At 45.1% G+C, this 23,005-nt stretch overlaps 2 protein-coding genes across 2 annotated transcripts in view; both read right to left on the minus strand.

Annotated features, from left to right (window-relative positions):
• Positions 1-23,005, minus strand: part of LOC309585102 (large ribosomal subunit protein uL22) — a 369,655-nt gene that overhangs the window by 132,947 nt on the left and 213,703 nt on the right. The window lies entirely within an intron of this gene.
• MYO5B (myosin VB) overlaps positions 2,108-23,005 on the minus strand; it is a gene marked incomplete at both ends in the record, with an annotated part of 146,343 nt that continues 125,445 nt past the window's right edge. The window contains 13 exons of the mRNA XM_082301027.1: positions 2,108-2,260; positions 3,026-3,106; positions 4,062-4,236; positions 4,788-5,073; positions 5,806-5,956; positions 7,994-8,083; positions 8,427-8,578; positions 9,681-9,824; positions 10,822-10,915; positions 11,615-11,813; positions 14,511-14,588; positions 20,560-20,657; positions 21,444-21,683. Coding sequence (XP_082157153.1) covers positions 2,108-2,260; positions 3,026-3,106; positions 4,062-4,236; positions 4,788-5,073; positions 5,806-5,956; positions 7,994-8,083; positions 8,427-8,578; positions 9,681-9,824; positions 10,822-10,915; positions 11,615-11,813; positions 14,511-14,588; positions 20,560-20,657; positions 21,444-21,683 — 1,941 coding nt within the window. The remainder of the gene's footprint in view (positions 2,261-3,025; positions 3,107-4,061; positions 4,237-4,787; positions 5,074-5,805; positions 5,957-7,993; positions 8,084-8,426; positions 8,579-9,680; positions 9,825-10,821; positions 10,916-11,614; positions 11,814-14,510; positions 14,589-20,559; positions 20,658-21,443; positions 21,684-23,005) is intronic.

Raw genomic sequence — 23,005 nt, forward strand, 5'->3', positions numbered from 1 at the left:
GGGGAGATGAAGGCACTGCTGAAGACACAGCAGAGGTGAGTGCTCAAGGACTGCAGTTTGGAGGTAGTCCTGGCTCTATACAAGCAAAAAATCTGTCATTAGATTGGTGATGGTTAAGGGGGAAAAAATTACTTTTTAGTCTGAAGTCTGTCCTTTAGTGGTAACAGCTGTTCTAAACTATAGTCTCCATTTGAAACAATGTATTTTACCCACTGGCATAGGCCGATATAATTCTGCACAGCACTCAACTGTTTCTTTTAAAATGTGCTTTTTTGGATAGTAATATACATATATAGTACATACAGGACTACTGCAGTTTGTATATACACCAATTATGTACACGATGTCTAAATCACAACACACTCCTTGCCTAAAAAGGAAACTGCAGCAGACGGGAGTTAGTGTATCTGCAAGAAACTTCACGTTCTACTTTAAACCTCTGAGCATACCTGGTGATAAATTTGCTGTTTGGATTTACACCAGCTAAAAGGAGTAAGATGGAGAGAGTGGGTTTTTCTTTGAAAGCTCTTGTCAAGATGGAACTGCGAACCACAAAAGCAGGTGAGTTCAGACTGATTTAAACAAGACCAAGATGGAAGTGAAAAGGACAGAATGCTGGCAGCCACACATCCTGATTGCAGTTTGGCACGTTGTGCTATGGCAGAAGTATGCCCACGCTGAGCAGTCATGGAGCAGTGCTGAGCCACAGGAACCCACCTCCTCCCCTGCTCAGCAGTCACCGAGAACTCAGCATGTGCTGGCAAGGACGAAGAAAAACCCATAGCTGGTCCCCTTCAACATCTGTGGGGTGAGGTCAGAGGGCTGGTTTAGTTTATAAGTCTGGTTAAAAAAAAAAACAAAAACAAACCCTAACAGAATCTGAATTTATAGCAGTTATTCATTTAAGGTTGTTGTACACAACAAGTTTGGGTTCACTCTTAAAGAAATGGCTTACATTACTAACACACCACCTGACAGCTTTTTTTGTGTGTTAGAACATTTCATCTCTTTTCTTTTAAAACTTTTTTTTTTAAAAATTTTAAAATATTCTTCATTTATCCAAGCTGTGTATTTGCATGATTCTTAACATTTTGGATGACTACTGGACTGAATGGAGTTTTTTCCATGGACAGCTACCATTAGGACTAACCCACTGAATCTAGGTAGGGCTGGATGATTAAACTGGGTTGCCTTAGCATGATCTATGCTTGAGGTTCTGATACTGGCCATGTAATAGGTCCAAGAACCTTGATAGCCACTGGATGAAAGTTTTTGACACTTGAAAGCACAGGGAAAGCTAACAGTAGGGATCAGGATGATGCTATACTAGAAGCAGAAGGCTTAAGGCAGTCCTTTGCATCATGATTATTTCACTAGGACAAAACCTTTGCTAATGTAAATTTGGTAGTGTAACAAAGTCCAATGTAACAAAGTCCTGCCAATTTATTTAAATTTCCACTAAGCAGATGCACTGAATGTATTTAGGAGGAGCAACAACTGTTCTCAAACATAGAATTTGTGACAAATTCCACATCAGTGGAAACAAGCAGCATCCCAGCCCTGTTACCTTTCTGGTGTGATAAATATGTACCTCCTGCAATTTACCTTCTGAATTCACTACTGTGGATGCAGTTACTAGCAACAACTGGAGGCAGAACTGCATGTTCTGTTATTCACACACACAAGACCACCTCCTACTAGACAAATTACATCCTTCAAGGCAGCACAAGTGTCTCAGATTTTGTTTTTGTCATAGACACCTATGAAGATCAAAATAAGCTGTCTCCCACTTTTATCCTTTTTTGTTAGTAGCTTTTGGAGATGATTATGGGCTTTGAACTATGTCAACATAAAATCAAGCAGTAAAAAATACATCTAACTTTTCAAGTATCCTTATTTCTGAGCTGCAAATTACCAAAAAAAAAAATCACATACAGACCAGTGTCTTTTTTAGTGTACATTTTAGCATCCATTTGTTACTGTGCACTGGTTCTTCCATAAGCCTATTTGGTCCATATTTAAAGAGCTCCTTGAATTCCTTTCATGATTTTTTTCTTCCGTTGCTGGAGGTCTCTGGGTGTGAGAGGGGAGCTTAATTCTACTTTCTTCAGACTTTATTGAGAAAATCCAAGTTGAGAGAAGCAGGGAGATGAATGGAGTCCATGGTGATGGCGGATGGGTTGAATGGGAACAGAACTGGGAACATGTGCTTGAAGTCTAACAGCAGCTGTGGAGGGTCATTCCGTTCTTGCAAGTGCTTCTGTTGGGTGTGGGAGAAGAAAACAAGTTTAGCATCAGTTGTTGCCTTTTCTTGTGGTGTTTAACACTATCAAAGGTTTGAGAATGTACATAATTTTATACATACTGCAGAAAACAGTGAGAACTATTATGTTCTCTTCTGCAGCAGCTTTCCTCTGAGCAAGTATTTACAGGAATTTCTATACAGACTATAGGAAACAGGAGAACCTGGTTACATTTTCTACAGACCACAAAGTAAGATACAAGTCCTGGAAACAAGATGACCCCCCATGCACAGCAAAACCAGGACGATATGATACCAGCAGAGCACCTTTGATTCAGCTGCTCAACCATGGAGATACGTTCTGGGGGTACCTGAACACATGCCTTTCCTTTTCCTGCCTGCTCCTCGTGAGCATTAAAAGATGTTTGGCTTTAATTTGTTTATTTGTCCTTGCCAATTTCTACCTCCTATCTCAGAAGTAACTCCATTTCACCAATGCTTTGTTGACTCCTGCAACCTTAATCCCCAGTCGTGTTGCTACTGAAGAGCTGAATTATCTGAGCTGGGGATTTGAGTGCTTATTGCCCTCTGTGATTAACAGCCTGGTTAGCCCTGCAGCTGTGTGCTGTAAATGTATGCACACACATGGAGAACTGAGTTCAGGACAACCTGCAGCACCATGCCTTTTACAAAATGCCCGAGTTAGCAGTGATTTAATACAGATGTCACTAAAACTACAGAGACATCATTCAAGCCCTCCAATTGACAGCCCTTTAAATTTACCTGTATGTTTCGTATGAAAGCTACTGTCACACGTTCTTCAAACTCATTCACAGGAGTGTAGAGATTAAGTATCTTTACAATCTGTTGAAAACAAAACAGGGTTACAGTCGTGAGAAGCCAAACTTTTCCAGAACACAAAGCACCACCAGCAGTTTGTCATTGTATGTCCACAACACATCTGCCATGACCAAACTGAGAACAGAACCAGCACAAGTATCATCCTGGTGTTTCTCTTTGCCTGCTCTAAGGTATTACAAGATCTCTGGACCTGTTAAAACCACTTCTTATGGCAACGTTTGTAAATTGGGAATAGACTTAGACAACAGATTTATACAGGGACTCCACTTGGCTGGCACATGGTGACATGGATGACTTCTGATGTCACCTCTACAATACTTCTCTTGATGCTCCCTCACTCCTCCTCCCTTACCACCCCTCAGCTTTTCTCAAAAATGCATGTTCAGGACAGGGTGATGGAGATATATTCGAAAGGCTCTCTGAGAACCACTGGAAATCAGCTCACACATCTCACTTCTCCCTTCCTACAACAGTATCAAATTAAGGACGGGCAAACCAGCAGTAAAAAATGTGAGTTTATATCCTCCAGGAATGGAGTCTCAAAGTTTAAGATCAGATCCAGCCAGCCTAGGTTGGCACTTCTCAACCTTCCGCCCCAAATATGAATCCTTGGTGGGCATCCTGCAGACATAGCCAGTTTAAGACCTGGCAAAAGACAACAGGTGGGTTTAAAATGTCAAGAATCCAACTTACACAACAAACTCCTTGGGTCTGGGTTTCATTTTTGCACATTTCTGGAGCTCCAGTGCCATCAGTGACACCATAAAAGAGGAGCCACTGCTGTGACCAGCTCTGAGAGGGGCCAAGACATAACATCAGTCCTGGAAAGGGCAAGTTGTGCCCACTGAAGGAATGGCACGCTGAGGCTGAGCACTGAAGAGCTGGCAGCAGGAGACCACCCTTTCCCACTCCTTAATTATCCACACCCTGTGCTGTAAACCCCAGGCCTGCTCCCCACCTGCTGGGTCGTGAGTGACGTGCACAAGGAGCAGATGGCCTCAGCATCCTCCGAGGTTTTCTTTTTCAGCTGCAGGAGCTGTGCTGCCTGAATCAAGGGCTCCAAAGTTTGTGCTGCTCCACTCTGCTGCAGATTCTTTCCACGCAGCCATTCCTCCAGCTGGCTTATGTTAAACCTGGATAAGCAATCAAGACAAGATGTGAGCTGAGAGATAAGAATAGCATCTCAAAAGGCCTCTTTGGGACTCAAGTTTTGTTGCAGTGTTGGTGTATGTGGCTTTTTGTGATACACACAGCATGAGGCAATCAGACTAAAGCTTAATACTCAACAACTCTGAGTAAAATTTATACTGTAAGTACTTTACAAATAGATGAACCCTGTAACAGCTGAACAATACAAGGGAGGTGCTTTTCTACAGCATTCAGATTCCTCCAAGTTTCAACAATTAAAATGAAGCTTTTAACCAGCTTTTAAATGCTAACAAGATCCTGCAAGATACCCAGGTACCTTTGAGAATATCTACATAGAAAACACTTTTGCTGTGCCCACTCTCCAGCTCAAGGGGAACACACAAAGATCCAGTGTGGGAAAGAGAGAGGGTAGCAAAAGGAAGATTTGACTAATTTACACTGAGAAATGCACTTTATTTTCCTATTTTCCACCAACTTATAACATTAACAAAACTTCCCTAAGCAGGCACAGCCATGCCCCCAGCCCCAGCCCCACCTCAGCTGCATGCCCGTGCTCCACGAGCAGACGTCCTTCCTCAGCAGGAGGTTGTTCAGGGCGACGGCATTGATCATGTAGAAGAGCTGCTTGAACACCTGCTGGATGATCTCTGGGTCCAGGCCCTGGTCACACATGATGCTGTGGAATGTGTTCAGCTGGCGAATCATTTCGTCCAAGCTGTAGGAGCTGTCACCTTCTGCCACAGCGGAGGAGTATTTCCTGTAGCCCATCGGTTTGACACTGGAAAGCCCCTGGATGCTCTCATTTTCCAACACTGCAGGCACTGAAAAAAGGGGATAGAAGGGCTAAAAAGCCTGCAGTCACATATTGGTCACTAGAGGGAGGAACTGATCCCTCCGTGGGCTGCAATGAACACGTATCAGTCTCAGTGATGCAACGCCATGGATGCTGCGAGAACCGAGAGCAGGACAGATCCATGGATGGCTGGTTTACTCTGATAATACAAAATAGTTAAAAACACACACAAATATCCTAGAATTATACAACAGTTTGGTTTGGAAGAGACCTTAAAGGACATTTAGGTTCAACACCCCTGCCGTGGGCAGGGACACTTTCCACTGTTCAAACCCTGTCCAACCAGGCCTGGGACACTTGCAGGGATGGGGCATTCCTCAGATGAATCCTCAGGGATTTGGCTGAAGAAGTAACTCTTCTCATACCTTCTCTCACTCTCGGAAAACAAGGTTTTTATGACTCTTTTTCCTCTTCCCAATCCTTTCCTCCCTTATAATGTACATTTCCATCCATAAAAAGATTAACCACAAACCTGGTCTGGCAGCACAACCTCACCTCTTCCACTTCCTCCCCAACAGAAATGAAAGCGGTATCTTCTGTAGTGGGGGGAAAAACCCTCATCCTTATTAGTTTCTATCATGGAGGAAGATGAAAACTCTCCCAGGTCAAGCTGGCAGTGTGCAAAGGTCTGAAAAGCAGCCAGAGCAGATAATCTGGGCCAAGAAAGCCCTTGCTAAAGGGCAGCGTGCTGTGAGCTCACCGATCATGGGCTGCAGGATGCCCCCGGCAATGTTGATGAGCTGCTGGTAGATCTGGATGGAGAGGTGGCCCAGCACCTGGCGGTACTCGGTCAGGTCAAAGTTCTTCAGGCAGTGCTCGTTCTGCTTCGCGGTGTTTTGGGTCATGAAACCCTGAACAGGAAATTAAAGCACCCAGGTTTGTTATCCCACCCACTTACAGTCCATCAAAATCACTGCATTAAAACCCCCCGGCACCCTTAGAGTACAATATACCAAAACATGTTACCAAAGTACATTATAGAAAAGAAAAAAATTCATATATCACCTTTGATTTACTCAGGCATTTGTTCATAAGTTATTACTAGAGGACTACTTTTTGAAGAAAATCATTAAACTACCAGTTGTTCATTTTATCCTTACCAAGGACCTGCACATTTGTATTAACTGCAACACACAGGATTAGAAAATGACATTTCAGGCCCTCTGACACTACTTTATAGCTATGTGCTTATCCCTTTGAATTGCAACTGTTTTTATTGGAAACAAAGTATTTTAAAATTAAGATTTTTATAAAATTGGGGGAAAAAAATTGTGCCTGCATGTTATGTGCTTTGACAACATTTTAAACTGTTCTGAAATTCATAAATCTCCCCAAATAACTGAAATTGTTGCCTGCCTTTTGCTGATACAGCTGAGCTCTAATCCCGCATTTGGCTGCTGCAAGCCCTCAGTTCTGGGCTCAGATATTAATACCAGTTTTAGTGGCAGAAGCCAATGCGATGTTTTAATTAACACAGATGCTTTAATTGCCTGCTCATATGGTCTTATTTGGTGTGAAAATTAGAATTATGGAACTGTTTTTGTTGGTTGCTGACTAGAAAAATACAGCATGTACAAATTTGAGTTGATTTCACAATTTCCTCATTTTCCTGACTAATCGAAGAGCATCAAGCTCTTCACATGACAGGACTGCACGTGGTTTGGGATTTTCTTTTAAACCATTTATTAAAAATAGCCTGGATTTAAAACTGGAGATAACAGTATTTTGGAAACTGCTCAGAAGTATTTCTCCCCTCTATTTTTTGCACCAAATTGCCAGTGGAATTTGCAAACAGCTGCTTCATTTAACACAGTAAATCATGGCAAACAACGTAAAATTTAAGACTGTGTTTTAGCCCAGCTGGTTTTCTGGGGAGGATTTTCTTTAAATGCAATATTATTCTCCAAACAGAAGAGGGCAAACAAGAGCATAACTGCTAGTAAGTATTTTCTAAAATATTTTTAATTTAACTTTTCATTTTAAATCTTCAAAATCCAGTGCGAAGTTTTTACACACAAATCCTTATCTTTTGAATAACCTGAATAGTTAATTTAATTGTTTGAATTTTTTTTTCTTAAAGTTTGAATGCTCAATATATCTAACAAAAATCAAGATTTAAAAAAAACCCCCAACATTTGGGTCTGTTGAAAATTTTAATATGCAGAATGCATAGCTATAAGGATGGCAGTGTGTAATGTTCTAGGAGGACTGTGCTAATCCCATTTTTGTTGGAAAGGAACAGCTTTAATAAAACTTATTCCAAGCTATGAAATATTAGTTAATGAAAAGCTGTGGGACCAACTAAAACCAGGATAACAGCCTCCAAAACAGCCCACCACAGATAGAATGAGAGAGCTGGAGGTGTTCAGCTGCACAAGAGAAGGCTCCAGGGAGAGCTCAGAGCCCCTGGCAGGGCCTCAAGGAGCTCCAGGAGAGCTGCACAGGGACTGGGGACAAGGCATGGAGGGACAGGACCCAGGGAATGGCTTCCCAGTGCCAGAGGGCAGGGCTGGATGGGATATTGGGAATTCCTTCCTGGCTGTGAGGGTGGGGAGGCCCTGGCCCAGGGTGCCCAGAGCAGCTGGGGCTGCCCCTGGATTTCTGCAGTGTCCAAGGCCAGGCTGGATGGGGCTTAGAGCAGCCTGGGACAGTGGAAGGTGTCCCTGCCCATGGCAGGGGTGGCACTGGATGAGCTCTGAGGTCCCTTCCAACCCCAACCATTCTGTGCTTTTAGGAGCTATCCCAGGAGCTGCCGTGCTATATCCAGATTAACCAAGGAGGGAAGTCTGAGTGGCCCCATCCCACAGTCAGGGGGAAACCCCTGGTGCCAGGAGGATGCAGGACACTCCCTGCAGGGCTGCCCACCACCCCCCAGGCCAGGTTCTCACCTCTTCCCCGCTGTACTGCTTCAGGCAGTGCAGGAGGCGGCACGTGTTCGCCAGCCAGAACGACGTCATCTCGAAGTCATCGTGGTGCTTCTGCAGAGACAAAGTGAAAACATGTGAGATGCCCCCCTCCCTTCCAGTGGGGGGTGATGGCATCACAAAACAAAGTGATTCTGAGTTTCCCCACCCAAAATCAGGAAGTTTTCACTCTGCAGCTGGGGCAGTATTAGCCATTTCTTCCCCGCAAACTTTTTTTTTAATCTCTAAATTCAAACAATTTTATTGCTAAGATCACAGTTCTTGTTCTTCTAAAAAGGGAGGCTCTAAGAGCAATTTGGCTTGAAAATTGCTGTGAGAGCTGAGTGCCACACACTTGGACATGGTTATTACCACCTGATACCTCTCAGCCCCGAGATAAGAGCAAATGGGCACCTGCCTTCAGCACTTTCTTAACGCCATTGATGGTGGAGGTGAGCAAGGAGTGCACCTTCTGGTCATCATTGATGTAATCTGCGTGTCTGATGCACATGTAGAGGATGTAAGCAGGAAGGCAGGGGACAGTAGCAGACACCGCCTGGGGCTTGAGATCTAGAAGATTTGACAATTAAGAAATAAAAAAATTCACAAAAAAAAGCCAAACTTGAGTTTCCCCAATTGACAGGTGAAGCAGAGAACGCCAGAGCTGGAGATGTACCCAGGCAAACCCCTCTCCCCTCAGCCCTGGGGAAAACGGTATTTTGGCTCTGCAACTTGCATCCCTCTCTGCAGCATGGACACAGAGCCAGAGGTCCAGCTGCAGGGCAGAGGGACCTGCCCTAGACCCTCAGCACAAGGGCTTGGGAGGGCAGCCCTGTCTGCACCACCCCATTTCACCTTATGGATGCACAGTAGAAACAGAGCTTCTTTACCACATAAAACCCTACCCCAGCAGCACACAAAACACCTTGGAACAGCTCCCTGAAGCTTTCAGGAATACCTCCCACAAGCTATAAATCCCCTCTCTGAACTGATGACACATTAAATCGCTCTTTCCCTCAAGATACTGAATCCTAATGGCAGCTGTGGGCATCTGGAGCCTCTAAAGAACAAGACTGTCTGATATGGGGAACTTCAATGCCCACAGCAATGGGCTAGCACTGCTCTTTGAACACTTTTGGGATCCTCACTAGGTTCCGCTGGGGTTAGAGAGTGGTGGTAAATACCAATGCCTAGCCAGGGAACCCTAACTTCTGGAACAGCACTGAGTGAGGGGATGCTGCATCAATTCTGACCAGGCTGTGCAGTGCAGAGGAGCTCACAAGTTCATTATCTGTTGTCTGTTACTACCTCATAAACCGAACTCCCTTTGTTCCACTGCTGTGCCAGATCCCAGGGGTCTATCCTTCTGCCATCCTCTCCCTATCTTTCACAACATAGGAAGCTCAGCAAGTTACTGCCTGCTCTAAAAACTGCAGCCTCGCTTTGCATTTCCCATTTTTTGCTACCCGAGGGGATTGTATCCATACTGGTCTGTCTGCTTAGTGCAGCACTACTTCAGCTACCCAAACTGCCATCACCACAAACATGCAGCCCCAGAAGGGATTAACTGAGAAGATCTATTTGTCTACCTTGATTTTTTAATCTCAGGTTTACAAACTCCCCCAGGCAGGAGAAGAAGCAGCCAGGCAGAGGAGCAGAGCAAGTTCCCCACCTGTAATGAGGTTTCGGATGAGAAGCGGCTCATCTTCCTTGTAATATTCCAGCATTCCCTGAAAATCTTTCTCCTTCCTCTGGACAGCAACCTGCATGTTCCGCTCATGTGACCTCCTCTCCACTGGCACCATTGTCTGTGATGCTGTGAAGAGAAAAGTGCATCAACAGTGGCACCTGGAAATCAACCACTTCTCAGGCCCTTCACTGGCCTTAAGTGCAGACAGCAAGTCAAAAAGTTATATATTAAATTCCCAATAATGTCATGAGCTTTGACAGACTTATAAAAATGTAAACAATCAGGTCCTGGATTACCAGTCTGCAGAGTTCTGACTATGAATGAAAGAAAAAGTGCAAAACTTGAACCTGAAAGAGGAAAAAATGAAGCCATTTTTTATTTTCCAAGAGACCACAGGCTAGAAGGTAGCAACCCTAGTGTATGATTTTCACACAATGGGGCAAAAAGCAGACAGGCAATGCAGAATCCCTGAGCATGTCATCTTCTGTCTGCCTGCAAAGCTGCAAACCTCAGTGGCACACTGCTGAAGTGTAATAAAGCAGAAGAGACCAGCATGTAAATACTGCAGCAAGCAGCATGCAAATCACACTGACAGAGACCAGCTGGGCGAGCCGTGGAAACCCTCCAGTTATTCAGCTTAATTTCACTTAATGCCTGGTTTCCAGAAATTAACTCATGAGAATGGGGCTCTCTGATTAATCACGGCTTCTCCAGAGAACAGGAAGCGCTTTCTGTACAACACAGATGCCACATTTAAGGTGCTTTCTCATCAAGCAGAATATACATAAACATTTTAATACTAAAGGGTTATAATCCCCCCTTCAAAATTGACAGATCAGAGCATTTTTCTGCTGGCCACTGGGCTCCTTTCTGTGTCTCTGCCTGAGTCATTGCATTGACAGCAAAAAGGTTTCCTTAAATATCCTCCAAACCCTGGTACAGGGTCAGTGTCAGCTCAGTGCCTGCTGCTAGTTCAGTGCCAGAACAAGCAAAATCTTACTTTCATAGAAAGGAAAAGAGGGGGGAAAAAAAACCCCAAACCCTGCAGCTCTCCAAGGCTGGCCAAAGGAGTAAAACCCAAGTGCAGTTCCCCCAACCCAGTATCTCCCAACACAAAAGTCACCTTCAAAATCTTGGATCTTCTTCATGTAAATCTTCAGTTGCTTCTTCAGCTTCTTTTCATTCTTTTCCAACTTTTCCAGCAATTCTTTAAGATCCTGAAAGACAGAAGATGCATTTAAAAAAACTCCCAACATTAAACCCAAGAACAACTCATTTGGGGTGAGTTAGAAGCTGAAGCCTGGTCTGTGCATCACCAAGGCATGGTGTGAGCACCTTGGTGGAAGAGGAGCACCCCCCACAGTATTTAATCCTGGCTGTTAATCACATTCAAACAGTTTATTTAGATACTGGAGTTGTTGAAAAAGGCAAAAATTCAGGAGGTGCCAACATTCCCTCCAGACCTTGCACACAGATACACAAGGGGAGAAAGGGAAAATTTATGATCATCCAGGCCAACTTTTTGGAGAGGCAACTGCCCCTCCACACTTCCAATAAAAGCAAGCAAGGTGAAAGGCAGAATTGTGCTGCCTTTGTGCCTAACAGAGTAGAGGGGTCCCCAGTGATCTGATGTGGAAGGCAGTGCCACAAAGTAGACAGGCTTAAAAAAAGCATTTAAAAATATTTAAAAATAAAGCACCTATGTAGTCACAAAAGTCACACAGCCATGGAACATCAGCTCAAGGCCAAGTACCAACGCTCCCAAATGCACCAGTGGGAGATGCTGATGGATTCTGCACAGAGTTTAGGAGGGGTGAATGAGATCCCAGTGCCCTCCCCTCCCTGTTATGCTTCCTATCTCCTTTCTCTCAAACTGTATTTTCCCCTCTTCCTGTGTTTTCAGCACAGCCTCTTACCAGGTTTTCATTGGTCAGCCGTGTAATTTCTTGCTGAAGTCCGAACTCCACCTGGACCTCTGGAGAGAGCTGCAGAGTCTGCAAGAATGCCTGCTGCTGCTTCTCCAGCTCCTCTTGCATTAAATCCACCTGGTTTCTCAGAGCTTCCATCTCCTCCTCATGCTCCCTTCTCTGATCCTGTAGCTGTGCTTCCAGCAACCTGAGAACAGGACCACACTGATCAGTCTGTGATGTCAGCATGATGGTAGTAACCACCACTTGAGTTTAGATCCTTCAAAATTAGCCAACTTGGGAGATATTCCCAGTCAACCTCCCTATAAAACTGACAAACAAGAAGCTGTGGCTATAATTGCCACATTAGTCTGTCATTTGTATACTGCAGATGAAATACTTTTGAAATTAAAGAGATATGAAATCAAATGTTGGTTGGTTTTTTTAAATAAAGTGAGGGAAAAATCCCAAAGCACCCTTTTTTATTTAACTGAATCAAACATCCAGGTTCCTTTACTTGCAAAAAGCAAATGCATGGCAAGAAAGCTTCACAGATCAACACCTGGAGGTTTTGTTTTCAAAAGCTCAGCTTGAAGGACATTTGTTCCTGTGCTCCTTTCCTGTCAAACATCAATTCTCACTCTTGAGAACTGAACTGCAGGTCTTGCAAATGGCTGTGTTCAGCTGGAATGCCACTGGCTTTGTTTGCTACAGCTGGGAGTATCATAAAAGGCAGATGAAACCCTCCATTCCTCATAGTTGTTTGTAGAGCTTCCATCCATCTTTGTTTAAAAAGAAGTACACTCACCAGTGCCTCAACTGGCTTCCCTCTAGCCCAAGACACACAAATACTAACACCACGACACACAGCTGAGAGAAGCCACCAAACCCACCCCTTCTCCCACTTTAAGGTGTGCACTCCCTGTATTCCTCCAATAATTTGTCCTGCCAACCCTTCCCACCACCCTTTCACCTGCACCAGGCCACCTTCCAGCCCTGCACAAGGACAACTGTGGCACAGGGCAGGGTTGTGGAATGCTGAGCTAAAGGGTTACTAATACATTCAGTTAATGGATTAGCCAGCCATTTGCTAAGACATAATGCCTTTTTAAATCCAGTGGAAGAATGATTCATCACTGAGATGTTAACTGCAGGCACCTGTGCTGATGGTGATGGTGACAAACCTGGCAGGTGACATGGTAATTGATCTTTTTAAGAGTGCCCCCTACCCTCTGCTGCATGGAAATCTCCCTTCAGCCCACCAGCTGTTGCCAGAAGACTGGAGTAAGTGACTCCAGAAGGTATGAGGACTCTGAGAGAGGGCCACCAAGCCAGAAACTGCAAAGTATAGTCCCAAAGTATACAGGACGATGGTGGCCAAGAGAGGAATAACCCAAGGGGATGACAAAGCCCCTGCCCCTGCTGCAGCTCATGGATGTGCCTGGTCAGAGCTATGGATCACCTCTCACCCAGCTCAGGGCCTTCTGAGACTGGATGCAAACAGCAATCTCAAAGATGACTCTGTGTCAACAGCTTCACACTGACCCAGGACATGCACAGACACAGAGCTGTGGGGAAAAAGCTACAACTCTCTCTGGTCCGCAGGGAAATTGATGGTGATCCACTGCTGTGAACTGTTTCCCTACAGGAACAACTATGTATGGAATTTTTTTGTTACAGTGGGGATACCCAACATTTTTTGTTGTTGTTTTGGAGTTTTTCTTTAGTAACTTTTATAAAACAGTGCATGCTTTTAGGGAAGATCCCTGGATGAAAAGTACTAATCATTCCCCAGGTTGTTTCATGTGGTTGTTGTTTTTGTTTTCTTTAGAAAATTTAACACAATCTCTACTTCCACCTTCCAGCACAAGACAGAAAAGCATGTTTTCCACCTATAGAAACATGGGCAATAATCCAGTTAGCCTCATAATCCCATCAGGACTTACATTCTTAATAGGCTTGGAAAATACAGACCCACCATGAAATAAGTATTAAGTACTTATTTTTCATTTTGTTTCTTCATATTGAGATTAGTTTGGGTTCAGCCTGGATAATCCATGAGACACCCTTAAAAGAACATGCTCCTTCTGTGTACCTGGGTTCCTACTCTGCTTGGAAAAACACGTGAAATAATTGCTGTTATTTCTTCCTGTTATTGTCTTCCTCTTATTGTCTGGTTTCACTCTGATACCTCTGGATGCAACCCCTTTAGACCACTCTACACAAAATATTTAAATTTTTCATCTCTTTAATGCCCTTAAATGTTGAAAAAAATCATATACTTTGGAGCCCTATAGCCACCAAGCACAGGGGTGATGCAGGACAGGAATCCAAGAGGGATATTTGCCCAGCAGAGCAGGACGTGGGGAGAGCTGAGCAAGGATGGCACCCGGTGTCCACCACGTGCCTTTCTCACCCACAGGCAACACTTGAATGGGAGCACACAACCCCCAGGATCGTGCAAAAGTGAGCACTGGGATACAAGGACAGGCCCTCGCCTTCCAACAGGTCAAGGATTGGGAGAGGTGCCATATCTTAGTGCATTTTGGGGGAAAACAAATAAATAAAATAGGAGGGTTTTTTTGGCTTCTTGGAGATCCCAGCTTCCCAACCCCTTCATCACCCAATTTCCCATTAATGTCACATAATCCTTACTGGATCACAGCTCAGGCATTAGTGACAACAGCCACCACCAGCAACGGCCAGTTGGAACCATGACTCCTCTGAAAATTACAGGAGGGTCTCAATTCCTGCAGTGTGGAAATCTGACCTCCAGCTGCTCCCAGAGAGGACAATGGGCCCTGTCCAGGATTATATGGCACCAGCAGAGCAAGAGAAAGAAACGAGGGAAAGAAAAGGGAGGAGAAGGGGAAGCAGCAGTGGGGAAAAAAAGAAAGTGTTTGACCTGGCAACTTGCTTTAAACCTTGATAAGCCAAGCCGAGCTCTCCATCTTCATTGAGATAGCCCCAGTCCTCAGTCTTGCTAGAAATAAAGGACAGAAAAAGGAAACAAGAGGACAGAGAAAGACAAAAGGTCAATTGAAAGAGAAGGGGGAAAGGAGCAGAACCCTTATTTGTTTTATTAAGTATTATTTTTTAGAGCACACTTTCATTGCATTGCATTTCTTTTTCCACCACAGGGAAGGAGAGCCCGGCCCTGGTTGTGCCCTGTATGACATTTTAAAAACAAGTTTCTCCATTTCCTTCCCACTGCAGCAACTCCCACTGGTCTAAAATAAATTCTCCTCCTTCTACTTCAGCCAAGGGTTTCCCTGGCATTTGAGTCAAACACATCAGTCTTTCCTCGGAGCAACCTGTGGTGGAGCAAACACCACATGCATCCACACAAGATCAATCTCCTCTGTACACATCCAGGCAGAAAAGTCTCATCTCAGTTTAATATTTTTAGCAGATTGGTTTTTTTAGTCTCCTTTCAGCAGATTGTTTGGGGTTTTTTTCAAGTTATATGAAGCAAGAAGCTGATTTATCTTCTTTAATGAGGTGCTGAACACATTAATAATGAATGATGTAAGCTGGTCAACTTGACCAGAAGCACTTGTTACAACAAGATTTTATGTGACTTTGATGTCAGTTAGAAAACACTGTTTGTTTTAAGCAATAACAATTTTAAAAGTAAGCGAAGAAACCATAAAATTTAATATATCATTATATTAAAAAAAAAAAAACTAAACACAAACAAAACACAAAAAGAAGCAAGCCAACACACATCTCCTGTTTTGAAAAGAGCTGTAGCAGATGCCATTCCCTGGCAAGGGAATTTCTGCATATTTCAGTGGAAAAGCACAACATACAAACTTTCTACAGCAAATTTTCACACGAGGAAAGCAGTGAGAAATGTGGTGTTGCAGCACTGCTTTGAAAGGGCTCCGGAGGTGCCTTACCACCACAGACAGCTCGTGGATCCCTCCCCATGCCAGTGCTCCAGCACAGCACTTCTCAAAACTAGCAAATATTTCAGGCACGACATTTGCGAAGTTCATCTGTTAAAGCCACATGTATGAATTTAAATTAAAACCTTGTTGCTACCCCATATGTAGCAAGTTTCCAAAAGGGTCTGCAGGCTGACAGATACAGGGAAGTTTATTGGTCTCATTTGCATGAATTTGTTAGTAAAGTCTTTTTTTTGGTACATATAATTTTAGCAGGACATGTCCTCAGGCACTAAAAACCAAAGGAAAAAGCAGGAAGGATCCTCACTATTTATTGCATGTCAGAAACCTGTGAAACCTCACATGATGAGCAGCATTTTTAAGAGATAGCCTCCTTGGGAAAATAGCTTTCCTTCCTTTTTTAATCACAGGCATAGAGATAAATGAGGAGAACAGTTCAAGGAAGTGCCATTATAAGATAAATATATAAAAAATGTCGATTTAAGGTAAACCTGCACTGGGAAATAAGCATTCAGTCCATCTCCATCAACACAGCACTGACACAGAAATCACTGCACTCCCCCTTCTCCCAGAAGTTCCTGTTGACCAAGACATAAAAAGGGGTCCTTTCAACGTAATTAGATTAATTAGCATCTGAAATATAATTTCCTAAAATGCTGGGTAAATCCTATTCTCAAACAAGGCTGGAGAGGACTTGAAAGGGCATGATTCACAAAGCCTTGTTTCCCCTTTATCCTGGTTTTGGAGGCACAGCTCTGTGGGAGCAAACTGCCCTCATCAAGAGCAAAAAATTCCTTCCCGAACACCTCCCTGCCCAGTGAAGTAGCTTAAAGGAGGTGTATATACACCAAACCCAGACACATTAATTTCAGCATCTTCAGTAAATGATCATCTCTTCATAAAGAAGGCCATTTCACTTTCAGACACAGATACATCTTTTTGTTTTAGTTATAATGGAAAATAACATGCACCACAGACTGGATATATGGCAGAGTGGGAAGATACCCACTGGAGAGTGGGAAGCAGAGATATGAACCCTTTCCACATGATGGCCTTTCCCAGCTGCAAAAGCATCCCCCATGTGAAGCCAGCATCAGCTCTTTGCTTTGCATGGCAGCTGCAGGTGGAACTTGCCCAACAGGAAAAAAAAAAATCCACGTACTCAACAGAAATCACTGGGAAGCTATCACGGAAGCTAATTTCAAAGACACAGCCTGATTTACTTTGAGCTGCCAGGTTATTATCTCTAACATCATCACCTGGTCTCTCACTGGCTCTGCATTTCCACCAAGATCAAACAGGCTTGAAAGAATGATCCCAAGAATTGAAACAGGGAATAAAAAGCCTACTTAGCTTTAGATTCAGTTACTGAAGCAGAAAATGAGGTAGGAACTAACTCGCTGATTCCTCCCTTAGCAGCTGAAATTCAGCAGAATTTTTTTTTTTTAAAGGAAAAAAGAAACAAAAAAGCAGAGTTTAATGTATTTATAAAGAAAGGGCTGCTTTCAGTTCAAACTTGCCCTTGACCTGGAATCAAATGGCTTTGTGGAGAGAGAATTGCTACATGGGCAGGTTTAGCAGCATGTGGCAGAGTTCCTCCTGCCATATTTAGAAGTGCTGCTTCTAAACACATGGAGACATAGAAGAATAAAAGGTTGATCTCCCACCAAAATAAAGCCATGCTCTGTGCTCAGCCTAAATAGCTAAGACGTGATGACTTGGAGCTAGGAGTGACTCCTGGGCAGAGCGAGGTTTTACCACATCAGTCAGTCTGGGCCAGTGGAAGAGCATCCACCTGGTCAAGAAGCACCACAGACCAGGGGGCAAAGAGCAGCTGACACCCCTGAAGGACAGAGCCATCCAGAGGGAGCTGGACAAGTCCAAGCAGTGGCCCAAGGGAACCTCTGAGGTTTAACAAGGCCAAGTGCTAGAGCTGCACCTGGGTCCGGGCAATGCTCAGAATCAATCCAGGCTGGGCTGAGCAGCTGGAGCAGCCCTGGGAGAAGGACCTGGGGGTGCTGTGGGGGAGAGCTGGACCTGAACCCCCCGTGCCCTGGGCTGATCCCCAGCGTGGGCAGCAGGGCAGGGGGGATTCTGCCCCTCTGCCCCGCTCAGGGGAGACCCCACCTGCAGAGCTGCCCCAGCCCTGGGGAACAACAGCACAAGGACCTGGAGCTGCTGCAGCCAGTCCAGAGGAGGCCACCGAGATGCTCCAGGGCTGGAGCCCCTCTGCTCTGCAGCCAGCCTGGGACAGCTGGGGGTGTTCAGCTGCACAAGAGAAGGCTCCAGGGAGAGCTCAGAGCCCCTGGCAGGGCCTCAAGGGGCTCCAGGAGAGCTGCACAGGGACTGGGGACAAGGCATGGAGGGCCAGGACACAGGGAATGGCTTCCCAGTGCCAGAGGGCAGGGCTGGATGGGATATTGGGAAGGAATTGCTGTCTGTGAGGGTGGGCAGGCCCTGGCCCAGGGTGCCCAGAGCAGCTGTGGCTGCCCCTGAATCCCTGGCAGTGTCCAAGGCCAGGTTGGATGGGGCTTGGAGCAGCCTGGGATAGTGGAAGGTGACAGCTGGAACAAGATGGTCTTTAAGGTCCCTTCCAACTCAAACCATTCTGTGATTCTGTGAAAGAGAAATGGGAGTGCTTCTTGCAGAGAAGGTGAGAGAAGAAGTGGCTCTTGCTTATAAATCCCACTTCAGAACTTGCCACCCCATCAGAGAAGCTTCCCATTGCAATATCTATTGATCAAGATTAGAAAGGGAAGGCGTTTCTGTTTCTCATGCTGACACCTTTGGGTACAGAACTGTGTAAGTACAAATGCAAATTTGTGCTGGGGGAGGGAATGTTAATTTATGTCCACAAACACAATAATCCAGGCTCCCCAAGCATTTGTCTTCCTCTGTTTTATTGCCATCAACACCAGCCTACAGCTTATAAACCAACCCAATACACAGACAACTGCACCCTGTAACGGGGAGGCTGGTGGTGCTTAACAAGCCATTGGATAAATCACTGCAGAAAATCAGGGTGAGAGCATATAGAGCTGCTGCTGCTGTATTTCAAGAGCCAAGCTCCAGCCAAGCTTCACATGAGAGGGAGATGAGAGAATAAAGAACTGAGCCTGGAGACTTCAGATTTCCCCTCCCAAAACTTAAAGAGGCCAAAAACCACCAAGGCCAGATCACATGAACTTCTTAAAATTGCAGCTCACCCATGCAATTGCAAGGAGAGAGATTTGTACTCTTGTGGAAAATTAGAGCCTGGAAAACTATAGGCCCTGGAGGGATTTAAAATCCACGTGGATGTGGCACATGGTTTAGGCTGTACTTGGCAGTGCTGGGGGAAGAGCCGGACCTCAAGACATCCTTTTGAACCTAAATGATGTTATGATTCAATTCTCTCTGCAGAAGTCAAGTGTGGAAACCAGAATGGCTGAAGGAGGACTGGAGCCTCATGGCAGGCTACAGAGGTCAACATGTGCACCAGTATGGCCAGACACCACTTAATACAGGGGACCTGTGATACCACCTGGTCAGACACATGTCCTGTGAAAGCAGCAACTCTTATTTTGACTCCTTCACCAACCCCTGAACACAAACTAACCACCCTTACACATGCACGCTGGAAAATTTAGGGAGTAATTAAAGCTGTGCCCAACAATGGGATTTCACATCTCATATGAACACCCACACCTCCAGGGGAATGTTGGAAAGAAAGAAAAAGAAGGAAAGAAGAGAAAATTCACAGAATGCATTAAGTGACCAAAGCCCACATCTTGCTGCAGGAAGCACACTGAGCCCACTGATTTACTGACAAGAATGTGATGTGCAGATTAATCTCATCCCCTCTACTGCAGGAGGGGCAGAAATTTCATCAGCAAGTCCACTTCAGGAAAGCAAATACTCAATGGCAAATTGAAAAAGACCACAAAGACCAGTCCTGATCCAGCCAGACATGATGCCCAGGTGAGAAACCAATGTCAGAAGAGTCCTTGACCCCAATAGTCCCCTTTCCACCAGGCCCCCAGACCTGGTGAAAGCTGGCTGAACAGCCTGGGCAGAGCCTCAGTCCAGCCATCAGGGTTTTGAGCTCCACTTAAATGGGCCTTTCCTCATATTCATACAGGTGTGAATAAAATCCTCATTAAGTCAGGTCCTAGCCTGGACTGTTAACAACCTTCTGCAACCACTCCACAAAGCAGCAAACTATATGATGTTATTAAAAGCCATTAATCCACAATGGCTGGGTCTTTTTCCTTGCCGAATGGAAATTATTTAGGGGAAAAAAAGCCTCAAACATCTGTATTTGTCAAGAGAAGAATAAAAAAGATAAACATTTGATTTCCTTGAAGTAAAATAAAAATTTACTTTTCATATTATCTTGCTGTTTAATCCATGTAATTTTTTTCTTCTTGAAAGATGCTGCTTTATTATTTGATGTCCTCCTGGGCAGCTGCAAGGACTGATTTACTGCTTGGCAATTATCAGCCCATTGTTACTAGCAGGACAGACACATGTTCACAGTATTAATCCTCACTGAGGTAAACCTGCAACCAAACAGTTGTTCCTGGCACTCAGTTAGGGTGCAAGAAAACCAATAATGTGAGTTTTTCCAGGGAATACAGCATGTTTGTTAACTCAGTTAACCACAGCGGGCTTTTGCCTCTGGGAAAACAGGAAGGGAACTGTGGCATCTTCCCAGCACAGTATGAGATACCTGAAATAAATGTCTCAAATACATCCCAAATCTTAGTCTCGCTGCTATTTACATACTGGAAGCAAAGCCAAAACCCAGTTTTGCTCCCTTTCAGGTTTGCTCTTCCACCTGCTCAGTATCAGGCTGGAACTAGATGATCTTAAAGGTCTCTTTCAACCCAAACCATTCCAGGATTCTATGATTGCGTAAGATGTGTGTCTTTGGTTTCACCTTCATGGCCCACCCTTAAGTCCATCAGAGGCTGCTAATTCTCTAAAACATGTTGATTTTGGTGTGGATCCATCTCTCACACAGAATCCCCCCGGTGCTGGAGAGGTCTGTGCCACACTTACCGGTTGGTCTCACACATGCCCTGGTAGGCTTCGATCGCATCCTCCTGGTCAACGTGCCGGTCACTGTTGGGCCAGCTGGCATTGGGGGAGATGCTCTCCTGAAGTCAACATGCAAACAATGTGACATCCTGCTTTAAAACTCTGCCTGGCTTTAAAAGTTCCTGACACCAAACAATGCCCAACCATTCTATTAAAAGCATCCCCAGGGCATCCACCAGACCATTGAGTTTCTATGAATCCACACACATGCAGCAGGAAAGATAAGGGATGGAAGAAGGATGCAGTGAGCTTGGGAAGAGGATAAGCACGGTGCTTGGCTTGGTCTGAAATACAAAACATACCAAAACCTTGAGGAAAGGTCAGAGAGCAAATCAGTAAAGATTATGTTTCTGGAAAATGTGCCTTTCCATTGGAATGTGCTCTAAATATAAATTCCATCACAGCTGTTTGAGAGACAGGCTCCCTTCTTGCCTACATGTCAGAAGAAACACATTACAGCTGCACCAGCCCGAGCAGAATCCGGTCTAGAAATTCTTTTCCCCACCCCATTTCCTTGCAGAAAAAGATTATTGTTGCAAACCATCACCAGGAACATGCTGAACCACGCACATTGGTGCAGGGTTGGTGTGGGCTGGCTTACCCTCATCAGGTATGGGGGCAAGCACCCTACAGTGGTACCATGGCACAGGTAGTCCTGGGCTGTCTGAAATGCCATGGATTACATCTCATCCCTGGGCAGGACCTCCTACATCCCTGCACAACCCTCCATAACCTCTCTGTGCCATCCTGCCCACCAGAGCAGAAATGGCATCGCCCAGGCAGCCAGTGAATCTCCACCAACAGATGAGAAGAAGGAAAAGAAAATCCATTACCCTCTCCTTTACCATGTTTTTCCCCATGTCCTTCTGCTGGGCTGCCTTCATAATCTGCGACCTGAGGATGAGCACCTCCTCCTTGCGCACCTCCAGCTCCTCATTGGCCGATTTCAGCTGGTTCAGAAGCAGATTGTAGCTGTCCCGTATGTCGTTGGAGGAGTTGTTCTGGGTGGCATGGTCTGCAATGGCCTTCCTCAGCTCATTGAGCTCATTTTTCAGCTTCTTGTTCTCCGACTCCAGCTCTTGCCTCTGGAAAACATCGAGCCATTAAGCAGTTTAGATAAACTGCCCTGTGGTGCCTCATCCCGTTCTGAGATGCCTCTAGGGGGACTCAATTATCGATGATTACAGATCAATGCAAGCCAGGATCTGGGGTTTGCTGCCAGCCCAGCCATCTGTGGTTCAGGGAAGGCTTTTGCTTTAGTCAGCAGCCTGTTGCTATTTACTAACAACATTACAGGGTGACCCACAGTATTTTTTATTTCTTGACACTATTTCTAAACACAAAAGCAGGCTGTTAAAGAAGCTAAGCATGGTGTTTTCTCCTCCACCTCTTTTCCTTCTGAATCAATAAATCACACAACGCCCACAACATTCAGCTCACCTTTCATATTCATTAGATAAGCTGGAAGATGCTGATTTGCACAAACCATCATCATGGCAGGCATCCCTTAGGTGAGTTACGGGTCTTTGAATTCCCTCTTCTTTTCTCATACACTTTGTAATTCCCCCACCCCAGTGCAGTGTTTACGGCTGGACGATTTCCTCACCCTGATGTCTCCTCAGTCACTGCTGTTTGACAGGCAGAGCCAACACTGTGCAAGTTTGATGCCAACTGATTCTCCTGAGTAACAATGTGTTTGCTGAGACAACTGAAGGGCTTATTCGCTTTTGCACAGCAACATAAGACAGAGGAATAGAACTCTGGCAGCTAAGACAGCCTTTATTTTAGTCTGTCACCACAAAGCTTTGTTTGCAGGTGGCAGCACAACATTTGGCAGCTCTTTCCCACCACCCAAAACCCACCTGGAGCATCCTTGCTGGGTCAAGAGCAGCTTTGCTCCTGCACACGGTGCAATCACAGAATCATGGAATGCTCATCCTGCTCCACACCTCTGCCATGGCAGGGACACCTTCCACTATCCCAGGCTGTTCCAAGCCCCATCCAACCTGGCCTGGAACACTGCCAGGGATCCAGGGGCAGTTTTTCTGGGAAACCTGTACCAGAGCCTCATCATCCTCACAGCCAAGAACTTCTTCCCAATATCCCATCTAAATCTACCCTCTTCAAGCTTAAATCCATCAATCCTTGCTGTGGGTCACACACTGGGTGGGAGCCAGACTCCTGGGGTCCTGTTCACAGCCAGAATCCCAACAACCCACCTTCCCTTTGCACTGATCCTCCACCTCTGGCTGCTTCATGGTGGCACCCAGGACTGTTCCCTCCTGTCCCCACCCCCTCTGACCTCTCAGGCAATGCCAAACCCCAACAGGACCCTTGTCCAACATGGCACAAACCAACACCCCTGCACGTGAGCTGACAAAGTTTGCTGTCTGATGTGGGGTCAGCT

Source organism: Coloeus monedula (genome assembly GCF_965178545.1).
Source record: "Coloeus monedula genome assembly, chromosome: Z".
Lineage (NCBI taxonomy): Eukaryota > Metazoa > Chordata > Aves > Passeriformes > Corvidae > Coloeus > Coloeus monedula.